The following is a 16,424-nucleotide window of genomic DNA, read 5'->3' on the forward strand; positions in this document are numbered from 1 at the left end:
TGGTGAGAAGGGTCACTGCACAAATGGGAAAAAAGCAAAGCAAAATCCATATAAGAGATAATCTAAAGAAATTGAAAAACAGATACAGAAATCATACCTTTGGCCATTGTCCTTCCTTCAGGGGACCAAACTCCTCTGGTTTCTTGCTACAAAATTTCAGAAATTAAAAAGATGATAAACTTTACATACAAATAGCTCTAAAGAATACAAAATAAGCTTCGTAAGAAAAAAAGAAAAACTATTTTATGCAGATATACTTACTCATACACCTCGGTCTTGAACTGTTTAAATCCGTTGTTTAATATCCCCACAGGATCCATCTCCAGTCAAGTTTCACAAAATTAAAATAAAAAATAATCAAATTCAACAAAGATAATTGAAATTTGAAGGAGATGAAATCTGAAAAAGTTGATTGCAATGGATCACAGGGAGAGGAGAGAAGAGGAAAAGGAAGAATAGATGCAAAGATAAATTGAAGTATTGATGGAGAAATTGTTTTTTGAGATGAGGCTGAATTAAAAGATGATGCTATTTAACAATTAATTGTTCTAGACCAAAAGTTCATAGAGGTGTTTTATATAGTAAGTTATCTGACCTGTTTTACTAATTAATATTCAATGCAGATAATGCTTTTACTCTTAATTTTTAACTAACAAAACTAATTTTATGGGTCAAAGGGATTGTCCAGACAGCTGTCCACAGAAAAAAAATAATTTGGTCAAAGGGATTGTCCAGACAACTGCCCACAGAAAAAAATAATTTTACTATTAAGAGCTGGAAGTTCAAAAGGAATTCCTTCCTCCTAAGTCCTAACTGTATGACCTGTAAGCTCCCAAATTTGTCTTGAATTTGAGTGATCTAAAAAGAATTGCTCCCTCAAAGGGACCAATGTGTCCTTTTTTACAGAGGTAATGTACTCAGATGGCTGAAGAGTGAACTACAAAAACCATATATAGCATGAAACAAAATCATGCACTACATACTTCTGTTGATAAGTTCCACCATTTGTCAAAAAAAAGAAGATAATATGCAGTTTCTATGTATTCAGTTTCTAGCTATATTGTTCTCCCACAACCACAATAAACAACTTTAACTATTAGACTGCAAACAAACAATTAAATTTTAAGAAGGGAGTGATTTATAGAAAAATTGAAGAAGAAATTTCAATTAAATTGTAATATACATAATTAAAAAATTTAGATTCATGGATGGCATGATAAATAATTATTTTTTAATATAAAAATTGAAGAAGAAAATTCAATTAGATTTTAATATACGTAAATAAAAAATTAGAATCTGCCCCTGACCGCAACCAATATTGTTGTTGTTTCGTTTTATTTATCACAATAAAAGTTGACATGATAAATAATTTGACATTGTCAACTACTCTTAAACCCGACATTTTTATTTTTACTCAATTAAAAAATTATTTTAATAATAATAACCAAGGTTTAGGAATAATTTTAAAAATTTCATGGTTCCAAGTTTTTTTTTTTTTACAAAACAGAAATTTGTATTTATTTTTTATTTTTTGTATTGAAATATTATAAATGTTGGATATATTTCTTTGAAAATAGATGGAAAACAATATAATTTGATTTATTAGAAAGACTGTAACAAATAACCCGGATCAATATTTTTGAGGCCGGATTTTTCGCGGCTGTAAGAAAAATTAATATATTTCATTATGTGTTATTATAAAAAAATAAAAATGCTTTGATTCTGAGTTATTGATCCCGGTTCAAAAGTCACTTCTAGATAATACAAAAAATATTGTCATTGATACCTCGCATATTTAGCCTATATTTGACTTGATTTCGTACCAAATTCACGTTCTAAATTGTCAAAATCATGTGCATTTCATTGATATATCCTTAGAATTTGGTACTGCTGAGAGTTTGTTTGTTTTCTGCAGAATTGGAGCAAAATACACGAAGAAACGGCGTTTTTGGACTCCCTGGTACGGCCCTTACCAGATTTGGTACGGCCCTTACCAGACTTAGCCGATCCAGCCTCTTTCCCATCTTGTACGGCCTGGCCGTACCACCTTGGTACGGGCCGTACATAGATGCCGCCTGACAGAATTCAAATCTTGGCAGAGGCTATTTAAAGCGAGGGATCTCTCCATTTTCGGGGGATTCCACTTCATTCCAGATTGAGAGCTCAGTGAAAGAGAGAAAGAGAGCAAAGGAGCAAGAAGAGAAGATCAAGGAAGAGGAAGAGGCGAGAATCGACGGATCTACACCTTCTCCATTCCCGATCTTCAATCTAGTTCTTTCATGACTTTCTCTATCTCTTTTCTTGTATATCTGGACAGATCCATGACTTGTGAGTAGTAGACTTTCGTTTCTAGGGTTTGTAGATGGATTTTCTTGATTTGTGTTGCTTTTCTTGATTTGGATCTTGTATGAACTCTTGTGATTGATTTGATTGTGAATTTGCTTGTCTTGATTGCTTTGTGTTGCTGTGATTGCATGTGGTGTGCCTATAGTGGTAGATCAACCCTAACAAGGTCATGTGACCATTGCCTTCCCTCAACCAAACCAATCCCTTTAGGTAGACTTGATCGAATTGAAGCCGAAAGGTTGAATTCTCCTCTAATCGACAGATTAGAGGTTACCTTAGATCTCCAATCAATCAACTAGAGGATCTGGACCAAAACACGAGAGTTGAGGTTTAGAAACCCTAGAAGGTGAAGAATTGAATCCAAAACTTAGATCTTGAACCAACAAACGAGAGTTGAGGTTTAGGAACCTTAGGTATGGTCAATTGAACCTTTATCAAGAGTTTAATACGAGGTACCAGCAAGAAATGCATCAACTCGAACTTGTAAGCTCTGTTCTGGTAAACCAGTACGGCCCTTACAAGAGTGGTGCGGCCTACCCGTACCAAGCCCCATACGGCTTGGTCATACCAGGTTGGTGCGGCCTGGCCGTACCAACTTGGTAAGGGCCGTACCACTAGAGGCAAATCAGAGATGAAGTCTGAAACCCTTGAAACACCTTTTATCCCAAATCAAAACACAGTTTATACCTTTTCTTGCACATTTACTATTCTATATCATTGTGTGATTGCTTGAGTTGATTCCTTAGGAAAATTAAACACCAAAACCCCTTTTTCTCACTTCTAGTCTTTAGCTAAGCTAAGTAAAATTCTAGATAAAGAAACCGTCCCTGTGGATCGATACCCGATTATACTCCTCGATAGGGTTGTGCACTTGCAACCCTAATCGGAAGGTGTAACCGAGGTTTAAAAGGTACGCTCCCAAGCGTACCGAAACTTGTGTTGCGCTTTACGCCGATCAGTCATCCTTCTAGTACATTTAATTTATAAAAAGTTGTATCCATTTTGAGAATTCTTTTTGAATAAAAATCATTAAATAACTTAAAGTTTTTTTTTCAAAAATAGATACAACTTTTTATAAATTAAATGTACTAGAAGGATGACAATATTTTCTGCATTACCTAGAAGTGACTTTTGAACCAGGATCAATAACTCAGAATCCAAGCATTTTTATTTTTTTACAATAACACATAATGAAATATATTAATTTTTCTTACAGCCGCAAAAAATTCGGCCTGAAAAATGTTGATCGAGTTATTTGTTACAGTCTTTCTAATAAATCAAATTGTATTGTATTCCATCTATTTTCAAAGAAATATATTCAATACAAAAAATAAATAAATAAATAAAAATTCTGTTTTGTTAAAAAAAAAAATTTCAAAACTGGTTACCGGTTTCAATGAATTCAACAACCTGTTTTTTTTATAAAAAGTTGTATCTATTTTAAAAAAAAATAAAAACTTTAAGTTATTTAATGATTGTTATTCAAAAAGAATTCTCAAAATAGATACAACTTTTTATAAATTAAATGTACTAGAAGGATGACAATATTTTCTGTATTACCTATAAGTGACTTTTGAACCGGGATCAATAACTCAGAATCCAAGCATTTTTATTTTTTTACAAGAACACATAATGAAATATATTAATTTTTCTTACAGCCGCGAAAAATCTGGCCTAAAAAATATTGATCCGGGTTATTTGTTACAGTCTTTCTAATAAATCAAATTATATTGTATTCCATCTATTTTCAAAGAAATATATCCAACATTTCTAATATTTCAATAAAAAAAAAAAAATACAAATTTCTGTTTTGTAAAAAGAAAAAAAAAACTTGGAACAGTGGAATTTTTCCACGCGCGGTTTGGAATTAAAATTCCACAGTTTAGGTATTTTTAAAATTATTTCTAAACCTTGGTTATTATTATTAAAATATTTTTTTAATTGGGTAAAATAAAAATGTCGGCTCTTAAACTCATAAGTGATTAGAACAAAATTTATATCCTTCTGCCAACTGATTAATCTATCTCTTTTTGAAGGTTCTGATTAATCCATCTCTAAGGTGCAAATTAATTAATTAAGAATAATGTTGTACCTCTGTCAAATTTCCTCCTTGTGGGCGGTGCTTTCCTCGCCATTATTTTTTTTTAAAAGAGAAACAAGGGAGTCAAGCTCCCAGATTCCATTAATAATTACACCAACAGTGTAATATAAGAGTTTGTACAGAGTGATATATACAAAAATCAAAGAAGAAAAGGATGGAAGGAAATAAAAATAAAAATTAAGTAATCATGCAAAAACATAATATAATAGTGGTTTATTAATTCCTCAGGAAACCAAAGTCTGACTTCATGCCTCATCTCGTCACACACTTGTCGCTCCGTTTTATTTTTTTCTTGAAAAATCCTTCTGCACCTCTCCTTCCATACGGTAAACACCATGGCAATTTGCATTCTTTTAACCACTTTGAACTTTGATTTCAGCATTGCATTGTAATAGTGACCTTGAGCAAAAAAATTGCACTGCCCCAATTGTGGTTGATCTATGTGCAGTTCCTACCTAATTCGAATTGTAAAATTACAGTGTCTGAACAGATGCCTTACCGATTCTGCTTGCTCCTTGCACAAACAACATCGATTAACCATTTCCCATCCTTTGAGAGTCAAATTGTCTATAGTTAATATTCTATTGTTCAACATCAACCAATAGAAAATCATTACTCTCATTGGTCCTCCTTGCCATTATGTAGAAAACCCACCAAAGATGCATCAACAGGCCAGCCATGATGAACACTGACCTTAACAATGCGAGTGATGCCGGTGATATCACCAACACCGTCACATGGCCCTACCTTCTTTTAGACAATTGCTTTTCTGCTTGAAGCCTTCATTCAAAAGTTATAAGTGATAGCAGATTTCACTGCTGGTTTTACAAACAAGAGCACTATTAGGGAGGAATGGTGGGTTTAGTCTCGTATCAATCTAAATGAGCTATAGTCAATGGAACAAGTTTGGAATTTGAGGTATAGGGTTTTTGCCTTGAACAATTGGTTACTCGGATTTCTGCTTCGAAATTTCCAAATTGTGTTTTAAAGTTATGTTATTTCTCATAGAAGTTTTCTTGTCAGAAAATTATGTGCAGAAAACAATTCATGGCTTGAGTATAAATAAGAAAAAGAATAACACAATTATTGTCTTGTTATAGAGGATCACAGTGTTGTCCAAGTCAACCGAAACAAGATTTGACCAAGTCAAACTCAAACAAGCAATAGAGATCAGGACTCTTAACATTAGTTAATTAGATTAATTAGTTTGTTATAGAGTTGTTATACTTGTAAACATTGGCTATAAATACATGATGTATATGTACTAAAGATTAACACAAGATCTTTTTTGTTTTTTTAAATTAGATTAACACAAGATCAATACAATCATTTCATCACTCTATCTCTTTCTTAAATCCTATATCGTGTCTTGTCACATAAAGCACGGATCTAAATATAGGATTATGTATATAACATTTACGCCGGAATAATTAATCTATAACAAAGAACAAAATATTTATAGCAAAACTGATTTTATGAAATAGTAGTTCTGGCGGATTTAATTATGCCATTTATAATTTATCTGCGCGCAGCCTAGTGGAACTCAATGCTAGACTACTAAGATGGGAACAAGATCGAAATAGATCAAAATGCATGATACAATACCAAAACAAGAAAATGCTACCACAATTACATATGAACTACTTATCACAAATTCAAACAAATATGCATTGTCTCAATGCAGAGTTTAATTAAATTTTATTCCATGATTTCAAATGTGCCGTTGACGAAGTCGTAGTGGCGCCAAAAAGCTTTAGTGTTCCTTTCTTCCACTGTTCCATCACAAACGGGTACGTCTTCAGGTTCTCTATTGACACTTTCACAGCTTCCTGTAATTTCATAGCACTCTAGTATTACGTTGTTATTATTATCGTCATTATTATCACATCGTCATTATTATTACAAAATGACGCAAGTTTTTCTTTCTTTCATTTAGCAATTTTCTTCAAATTACAATTGCAGCGATTACGCACTCGTATGGTTTTGCTCTATGTAACCAATGTTTAAGTGTCAGTTATCATCCAAGCTGTGAAAATAACTTAAAATGGGACATCTGCAAATGCAAGTCACAATGCCACTTCATTTATTTATTTAACATATTTCTTTTCAGGTGGGACTGGTTAATCAACCAAGAAATCAGAAAGTGGAAAAGGTTTGAAAGAAAAATACATTAATACAAACTTAACCTTTTCACATATGGCGCATTGGTCATCCAAGGACTTGGTACCGTGTTCAGCTTTAACTTTTAGTCTTACAGGGGAGCCTATCTTCACCCAATTAAATAATCTCACTGTTATTTAAAATTTTATTAAGACGGAGAAGTTTGTCAAAATTAAAAGATAACATTGGTATATAGTACAAACAGTGCATTACTCAAGACCGACAACATTTTCACAGGCATTTAGTTGAGGAATTAGTACGCTAATTGGCTATAAAGTATTAATTAACTATAATTGCTCCATTTTCCTTTAAAATTCCTCCCAATTAATTAACTTTTTTCATTTATTAATATATACCCCTATTCCTTAAAGAAATTATCTTTATTATATCAAGATAATATGGTCTATATCGTTATATGGTCTATATCGTTATATGTATACATAATATGGTCTAATACCGGACCCGGATCATCCCGGAAAGATGCAAAAACCAAAGGCTCCATTCACACTCTCTCCACAAAATAAGAGGAAGGTTTTAATATGGCTCAAGAATAATGTCAAGTTCCCCGATGGATATGCATCGAGTTGGTCAAGGTGTGTAAACCTCAAAACAAACACATTAACTGGGCTAAAAAGCCATGATTTGCATGAGTTCATGGAGCGACTTCTTCCGGTTGCATTTCGAGACTTCGTTCCTGATTACGTATGGGATGTTTTGTGTGAGATTTCAAGCTTCTTTAGAGAGATTTGTGCCAAGGAGCTTGATCCATCCCGTATCGACCAATTAGAAAAGGATATTGCGGTCACAATATGCAAAATGGAAAAGATATTCCCTCCAGCATTTTTCGATTCTATGGAGCATCTTGTGGTCCATGTCTGTGAAGAGTCTAGATTGGGTGGACCGGTAGGGGCTCGATGGATGTATGCATGTGAAAGGTGTGTGTTTTCTTAGTCTCTTTCTTTGTGATTCACTTATTGCTTCCATATCTAAACACTTGTAATTGTTACAGACAAAACAAAGAACAGAGAAAGAAAGTCACGAACAAGGCGCGTGTTGAGGGTTCAATCGTTGAGGCAACAATTGTTAAAGAAATTGGTTCATTTTGCACTCGTTATTTTACGGAGAATTCTAAAACTAAGCAACAAGGGGTTGGAACGAGTAACCCTCCGCGGAGACGCCTCTCGATATTTGATACCGCAGGACGTTTTTGGACGCGGTCGGACCGAAGGACTCTCGATGAGAAGGAATTTAAAGCTGCGCACACATATGTCATCCTCAATTGTCCAGAGATAAAAAATAAATTTCTAGGGTACAATCTTATGATATGTTTATTTTGATGATTTCAAAAGTACCTATTCAAGCACAACCTTAATCTCTTATATTTTGACATGTTTGAATGTGTAGAGAGTTTGATGCATGCATGCTAAACTCTGGACAAGCCAGATCCGCACAACAATTGGACAAAGTTCGTGAAGATAGGTTCGCAGATTGGCTACGGAAGAAGGTTCTATCTGATCATGATTGCGACCCCTACATTCGAAAGGCTTCACTCATGCCACAAAAACAAGTGAAATGCTACGGTGGGTACGAAGTTAATGGCTTTCGATTTCACACGGAAGCATATGGGCGAAACAAGTCAACAAATAGTAGTGGTGTTTGCATTAAAGGGGAGTGGGATGGAAATGACACACCACAAGACTACTATGGACTTCTCCAAGAGGTAATTGAGCTAGATTATGATGGATTCAACAAGGTCGTTGTTTTTAAGTGCAATTGGTTTGACATAACAAATGGTGTAAGGGTGGACAACCAACATGGAATTGTGGAGGTTAAACATGCTTCTCGTCTTAAAAATTATGAACCATTTATATTGGCACCTCAAGCAATCCAAGTTTTCTACCTTCCTTACGCATCGGATAAAGTTGAAAGACAACAATGGTGGGTGGCAATGAAAACTAGCGCGAAGGGGAGGTTTCGTGCCGATGACGAAGTCGATGCCAACCTAGAATTTTTTCAAGATGAAATGCCGGATCATGCAATCGAGGTTTCAAATGGTGAAGAATTTGATTGGGATGGTTTGGCCCCTCATGAAGGCGAGTTCGAGCTAGTAGACGATGCAATTTCGCAAGATGAGGATGAGGATGAGGAAGAGGTCAACCAAATTGAACTTTCAAGTGACGAAGAGTTGGACATGGACCAAGATGAGGATGAATTTGGTTTCTAGGCCCTCGATGCTTCCATTCAAGAGTTTTAATATTGGTTAATCAAAAGTTGTATGTGTGTTGATACATCTTTTGTACAATTGTTTTTGTTCCTCCATTATTTTGGAAGGTTTGTTCTAAATGCAAGAATTTAATTAAGTTAGCAAAGTATTGAATTCTTATATACTGCTATTATTCGTGCTGCTGTGAATTTTGATTTCAAGCTTCATTGAAAAGAAAATATCAAATAAATAGAAATGAATCTGTGTACAGTAAATAAACTATTGCATGTCTAGTCCCATGCAAATGTTTAGAACTTCAGTCCAGACTTTTTATATGCGAATGATAGATGACTATTTACATGGACCTTCAATAAAATATAATATAAATATGGGATTAAGCAGTTGCATGGCCATGGGATTAAGTAGTTGCATGGACCTTTAATAAAATATAATATCCACTAAGTGGTTAAGTAGTTGCATGACAAGGGAGTTGAGTTGTTGCATGGAGCTTTAATTAAATATAATATCTACTAAGTTTTTAAGTAGTTGCATGGCCATGGAGTTGAGTTGTTGCATGGACCTTGAATTAATTACAATATCTGACCTTCAAAAATTATTTGCATGACTGAACATCACACAGTTGCATGGTTGCACTTCGTACAATTGCATGCGATATCTGTTACATGGGAATTCGCATGCAAGAAGTTTAAAAAGTCAACAAACGCCATTTCTTTTGCATGGGCCTTCTCAATCATGCAAAAAAACGGTGATGGGCATGCAAAAAACGATTATTCTAGTAGTGAGTTGTGAACAAATAATAAATCGAACAAACTAATAGCAAATTTGTAATTGCATGCAGACTTACTGGCTGTTGTTTCCATCATATTTGACAGTCATGATCTTCTTAATTCCATCACAGTTGGAATGTCCAACCACCACTATATTCTCCACCTAAACAACTCAATGATGTTTAGAAACCCTCATACTCAAAAATTAACTTGACAAATCAATATTTGAGTTGTGTGCCCACCCATAATTGTTGCATTATAGATATTAATTTTACTTTTACATTCATTTGGTTTATCCATATATTGATCATTGGACCCTCTAATTAAATTTAGACCAATTAGAAGTTCTATCATAACTCTTAAAAGATTTGTTCAGCTTCAACCAAAAATCCAAGCCATTCAAGCCAATCTCCTTTAGGAGAGCTATCATTTACATATTAAAAAAAAAATGAATTTATTTAGTATCAAGTCAAGCAGTAAAAAATGAAAATTTGTGCGCATATTGATGTATTGTTGGTATGTAAAAAAATATCAACTTTCAAACATCATAAAAATAGTAAAAACATTCTAAAGATAGTAAAAATTAGTATTCTACAAGTTTAATATATAATTAATTTATTGAGCTACATAACTCGACGTTTCGAATATGAAATTTTAAAATTTGACCAATAAGCATTTCGGCTGAAATGTGTACAAAAGCATATTAGCCGGACTCTATATATATTTTTATAGTGATTGTTTCAAAATAGTGATTATTATTACAAAATTGAGATATAAGAAATAGTTAAAACTGAGAAAATCGATGGCTGATTATTTTGCCATTATTATTGCAAAATAGTTATATATATTAAAATAGTTTGGAATTATTAAAAGGAATAAAAGGTAAACATTGACTCTTTCAAAATAGTGATCTATGTATGGCTTATTCTGATAATGTTTTTTTAATTTATTCTATAATTAAGGGTGTCATTTTCAAAAGGTCAAGTCTGATGTTAACTCAAATTAAAAATAATTCGTAAGATTACTTCAAATTGGACAACTTGGGAATAATTAAAAGGAATAGTTTTCTTGTGGCCGGGATTAATGAAAAGAAGTAAACTCTTAAAACATAAGAAATTTAACTTTTAATTTTTCTTTTCATGCTATGTATCTTTCCATGAATCTTCTCTGATACTACACAGCTCGAGGTCAATAATTCAAATATTGATATACAAGGTTGTGCAGCACTGCAAGTTACCCAATATATATAATATAGTATGTACAGTGAAAACTACATTATTAAATCAATTATCAAATATTCATATGCTGTATAAAGAGCCTCCAACTGCAGTAAAGGTGCCTCGATCATTGATAGAAACTTGAAAAATTAGTGTATTACTCGTTAATAAAGGCTATCAATATGATGAAGGAATAAAAAAGAAACTCCTTGGTGGCAGTGACACACTAGCACTAGTGGAAAAACTGAAATCAAGATCGGCTTATCTGGATCGGCTATGAGAACCAACCGATACTGATAGTGCATATTTAGCTTTTCCCAAAGTCTGATTCTTCACAGAATCAGTTTTCTTTCTTCCTCCGGTTGGTTGGCGCAGCAGCTATTTTAGTGGGCATTGATCAGCTATCTCACTCTTCTTTTCTCAGGTTCATTAATTGATTGATCATTTCTTTTCTCAAGTTTGATGTTAGATCTAGCACCATTTAAGCTCTAATTCGGCTCATTTTATAAACCCTAATCTATCTTTTAGGTTTTAATACATTTTTATATTTCAAGCTTTTCTTTATTGTGAAGATGAGGAAATTCATGCTATATATGAACTTTTGATATAACTATATTTGCACATGCATGCTATATATGAGCTTTTGATATATACCCATATATACCCTAGCATGCATCATATATATGTTATATAGGATTTGGCTAATATGCTATGGGTTGCATAGAGGCCTCCCATGCTACGGCTCAATATTTGAGTTTTCAAAACCCTAACGGTCGATCCGAACCATTCATCTTATTCTCCATATTAAAATGTGTTTGGAGACCAAATTTTACATTTTTTGGAAATTGCTTACTATTTTTTTAGAATTATTGAATATCGCTGTTTTCTATGGTCCAGATTTGTCAGAAAATCAGCGATTTTCAATAAATCTAAAAAAATAGTAAAAAATTTCCAAAAAATGTAAAATTTGGTCTCCAGACACATATTAATATGGAGAATAAGATGAATGGTTCGGATCGACCGTTAGGGTTTTGAAAACTCGAATATTGAGCCGTAGCACGGGAGGCATCTATGTAACCCATAGCACCGTAGCCAAGTCCATGTTATATATATATACATCCCTTAATTAGGTTTCGATGGTTTAATTTTGTAGTTTGGCTATTATTGAGAGATTTGGTGCAGCGATTTTCATCTCACTCGGTACGGCATCTAAAAAAGTTGCAAGTAAAACATAAAACTCATGTTTAATTAGTTTTGTGCATGAATGTGTATTACGATAGCTAGACTAAATAGATTTGTATTACGTATGTAGCTAGAGTATTGTCTTATGAGCCACAACCGAATGATTAATGCCTTTAGGTCATGATACCCGTTCAAAATTAATCCATTAGGGATTAATTTTGAATAGTCCCCGTTTTGGGACTGCTCTTTGAATACTTCGTCTCAATTAGGATGTGACCACGTGTTAGTCGTGTTTTAGTATTTAAGAAAATTTATGCAGCATTTCTCCTTATTAGTTCCCCGAATACTCGGGGAACTGAGGGGAAATGCTGCCGAAATTTTCTTAAATACTAAAACACGACTAACACGTGGTCACTACTGAGACGAAGTATTCAAAGAGTGGGATAGGATGGTAACCAGGCCCCATGTAAGCCCTATTGTGAATAGAATTTAGTACCCCAAGATTGTTCTAAATTAATTGTGTTCTACTATAATTGCAGATGGACCGCAGTTGGATGTACGAAACATCACGTCTATCGGATGAATATACGACAGGTGTCGAGGAATTTATCAGAGTTGCTATGGAAGATATGGCGAATAAGGGGAGTACAATGATGTCGTGTCCTTGTCGTGATTGTAACAATGGTAAAAAATTATCCAACCCGAACCAACTGAGGAGCCATTTAATCCGTCGTGGATTCAAGCAAGGATATCAGTGTTGGATATGGCATGGTGAGAGTTTTCCAACCGACATAGGTACTGGTACTGAGCATCAGCAATACCATACCGTTGGAGATGAGGGAAATGACTTACGGGGATTGGAAACCGACGTAGGTACTCGTACTGAGCAACAGGAGTATCATACCGAAGAAAATGATGATATAGTGGTAGATAAATGTGATAATTTTGATCAAATGTTACGTGATATAGAAGAGGATTTTGATAATGATAAGCAGTATTGTTTGTTTGAGAATTTGTACGAAGATTCTAATAAGGAATTGTATCCTGGTTGTTCTAAATTTTCAAAATTGAAAGGTGTATTAAAATTGTATAACCTTAAAGCATCTAACGGTTGGAGTGATAGAAGTTTTAAATTTTTAATGTTATTATTTTAGTAGCTTGTTTTATTTTATTTTATAAGTAATTTTTAAAATAGCTTATGTACTAAAGTAATTTTTAAACTAATAATTATACTAAATAATTTTTCAAAATAATTTTCAAGTTTATTTATAAAATATAAAATAACACATAAACATCCCTTTTTTATTTTTTAAAATAACATACACATTAACATTTTTTTTTAAAATACAAAAATATAAAATAACACATAAACATCTTTTTTTATATTTAAAATGACATACACATTCATAAATAAAAAGCACAATTTTAAATAAATAGCACTATCAGCATCGGTTCCTAACTTAAGAACCGATGCTGATAGTAATCCGCATTATTTTAAATAGGGAAGCCTATCAGCATCGGTTCCTAGCTTAAGAACCGATACAGATAACTATCAGCATCGGTTCTTAAGCTAGGAACCGATGCTGATAGGCTTCCCTCTCCAACCGGCGCCTCTATATTCTTTAAAACTTACTAATTTTTCAAAACACCTAAACCCTCATAACCTCAAAACCCTCTCCTCCGCCGTGACCTAGCCCTGATTTGAAACCTCAAAACCCGGTCCTGTGTTCTCTTCTCCGCCGTGACCTAGCCGTGACCTAGCCGTGCGTTTTGAGTTTCCATTGCTCTTCTCCTCCGCCGCTCCGTTGGCCCGGTCCTGTCTTCTCCTCCGCCGGCTCCATTGCTCGACCCTCTCCTCTCAGTCCACTCGCCTCTCATTTTAGGTAAGTTTGCTATTTTAGTTTTGCTATTTTAAGTAGTTTCAAATTATCAAATCAAATCAATTCGGTTTCAAATCAACCAAACCGAATTTATTAATTGTTTACAATTCGGGTACCAAACCGAATTTAGAAATTGTTTTAGAGATTTGTTAGACATTTGAGAGAAATTTGTTAGAAATTTGTTAGAAATAATTTGTTAAATTCGGGTACCAATTATTTTAAGAATATACTTGTTAGAAATTTGTTACAAATTTGATAGATTAGGGTACCAACTTAAGAGGTACCAATTTGAGAAATAATTCGGGTACCAATTTAATTCGGGTACCAATTGAATTTAGAAAATTCTTGTTGCTAATTCTTGTTGTTGGTACATTAGAATTTCGGTTGTTGTTGGTACCTAGCTTAAGAACCAAAATAAATGTTGTTGGTACATTAGAATTGTTGGTACATTAGTAATTGTCGGTACATTAGAATAATTGTTGGTACTTAGCTTAAGAACCAAAATAATTGTTAGACATTTGGAAATTATTGTTGGTACATTAGAATAATTGTTGGTACCTAGCTTAAGAACCAAAATAATTGTTAGACATTTGGAAATTGTTGTTGGTACATTAGAATTTGGGTTAATAATTGGTTTAGTTACCAAACCAAAATAATTGGTTTGAATTTATTTGTTGATTTAATTTGAATTGGTTTGAAGTTAGTTTGGATTTATTTGGACTTTGAATTTATTTGGACTTGCAAATTCAGATATGGAAAGCAATAGTGAGACAGCCTCGGCTAAGAAACGAGGAAGAAGGCCTAATGCAATTATGGAGAAGTTTAACGAGAAAGGGAAACAGCTGGATATTGACAAGTTTCACAGGCCGGTTGTTACTAAGGATACAACGTCTTTTCCAACGGAATTCGGTATATTGGTGAGAAGGTATATTCCTATAAGTTTTCAATTGTGGAAAGATGTTCCAGAAGAGAACAAGCTGAAAATATGGGAAACACTGAAGGTAAATAACGTAGTACTAAGTTCACAAGCTTTCATTTGATATTAACTAACTCTAAATTTTGATTTCTATTTGTTTGGCAGCTGAGATGGGGTATAAAAGATAACGAAACAGTGAGGAACTATTATTATCAGAAGATGGCTACTTGTCACCGGAGGTGGCGAACCGACATGACTAAATTGTGGCGCGCGGGTGAGACGCCCGATTTTGCCAAGCAAAATATGGAAGAAAAAGACTGGGAGGTATTTGTCAAGTATCGAGAGACGGAGGAGTTTGAGGTATGTTTATTTCTGCGGATCACCTACCTTATCTCTAAGTAAGAATTCAAATTCTCTTATAATTAAGGCTTACAATGATTGTCTTGACATATTAATTGTAGACTGCTAGCAAGATTGCAAGGTAATAGTTCCTATTGCGATATAATTATAATGAATATACATATAAGCCATTTGTATGCTCGTAATACAAACATTTTATTTTTTTGAAACTTGTTATATAGTGCCCACAACAACTAGCCGGCTGGGAATGTGCATATTATACCATGTTGCTCATGCAAGACATAATAAAACACTGTCTCGATGTTTTTCCGCAATTGAAGGTATATATGCATTTATAAATTTTTCAAAAATAAGAATTGTTGCTTCAAATATAATAAAATACACAATTTAATTGTATATATATGCTCTTCACAAATTCTAAAAATGCAGGATATTCCCGCTAAATATACGGTACAACGCTTGGCCGACTTTCGCCAAATGTGGGCCAAATTCTTGCTGAAAGAAATTAAGACGAGAGGAAGTTAGGAACATGAATTTTTTGTAATAAGTTAGGATGTGTATGATATATAATTAATTTAGGATGTGTTTTATTGATAATTAATTTAGGATGTGTTTATTGAAAATTAATTTAGGATGTGTTTTATTGATAATTTAGGATTTCTGATAATTTGAAATTTCGGCCAGCTAAATAAATATGGAAGCTGGCCATTTAATAAAAAATATTTTTTAAAAATTCAATAGAGTATCAGGATCGGTTCTTACGTAAGAACCGATCCTGATAGTGATTTTCTGAATTTAAACACAAATCAGTATCGGTTCTTACGTAAGAACCGATACTGATAGTTATTTTCTAAATTTAAAAAATCTAATTTGAAATATACATCTGTATCGGTTGTACAGTACAACCGATCCTGATAGTTTATTCCTGAATTTTAAAAAATCTAATTTACAATATAGATCTGTGTCGGTTGTTAATTACAACCGATGCAGATAGTAACTATTAGTATCGGTTGTAACAACCGATACAGATTTGTTTGGTATCTGTGTCGCCCTCATCAGGATCGGTTGTGAACCGATACTGATATCTGTATATAACCGATCCTGATTCTATTTTTTCCAATGGTGTAGTGGAGAACATACAATTAGTGTCGCCTTAAAAAACCGACACTAATACTTTAGTATCGGTCGTTTACAAAAAACCGACACTAATAATATTAGTGTCGGCTATTTAGATGTAGCCGACACTAATAACTGAGAATTAGTGTCGGCTG

At 33.6% G+C, this 16,424-nt stretch overlaps 1 protein-coding gene across 1 annotated transcript in view; it reads right to left on the reverse strand.

Annotated features, from left to right (window-relative positions):
- The window catches only part of LOC144545884 (uncharacterized), a 60,978-nt gene that overhangs the window by 3,487 nt on the left and 41,067 nt on the right, over positions 1-16,424 (reverse strand). The window contains exon 11 of the mRNA XM_078294459.1: positions 98-146. Within this exon, the coding sequence (XP_078150585.1) occupies positions 98-146 (49 nt within the window). The remainder of the gene's footprint in view (positions 1-97; positions 147-16,424) is intronic.

The sequence above is a fragment of the Carex rostrata genome, chromosome 28 (genome assembly GCF_964058835.1).
Source record: "Carex rostrata chromosome 28, lpCarRost1.2, whole genome shotgun sequence".
NCBI classification, from domain to species: Eukaryota; Viridiplantae; Streptophyta; class Magnoliopsida; order Poales; family Cyperaceae; genus Carex; species Carex rostrata.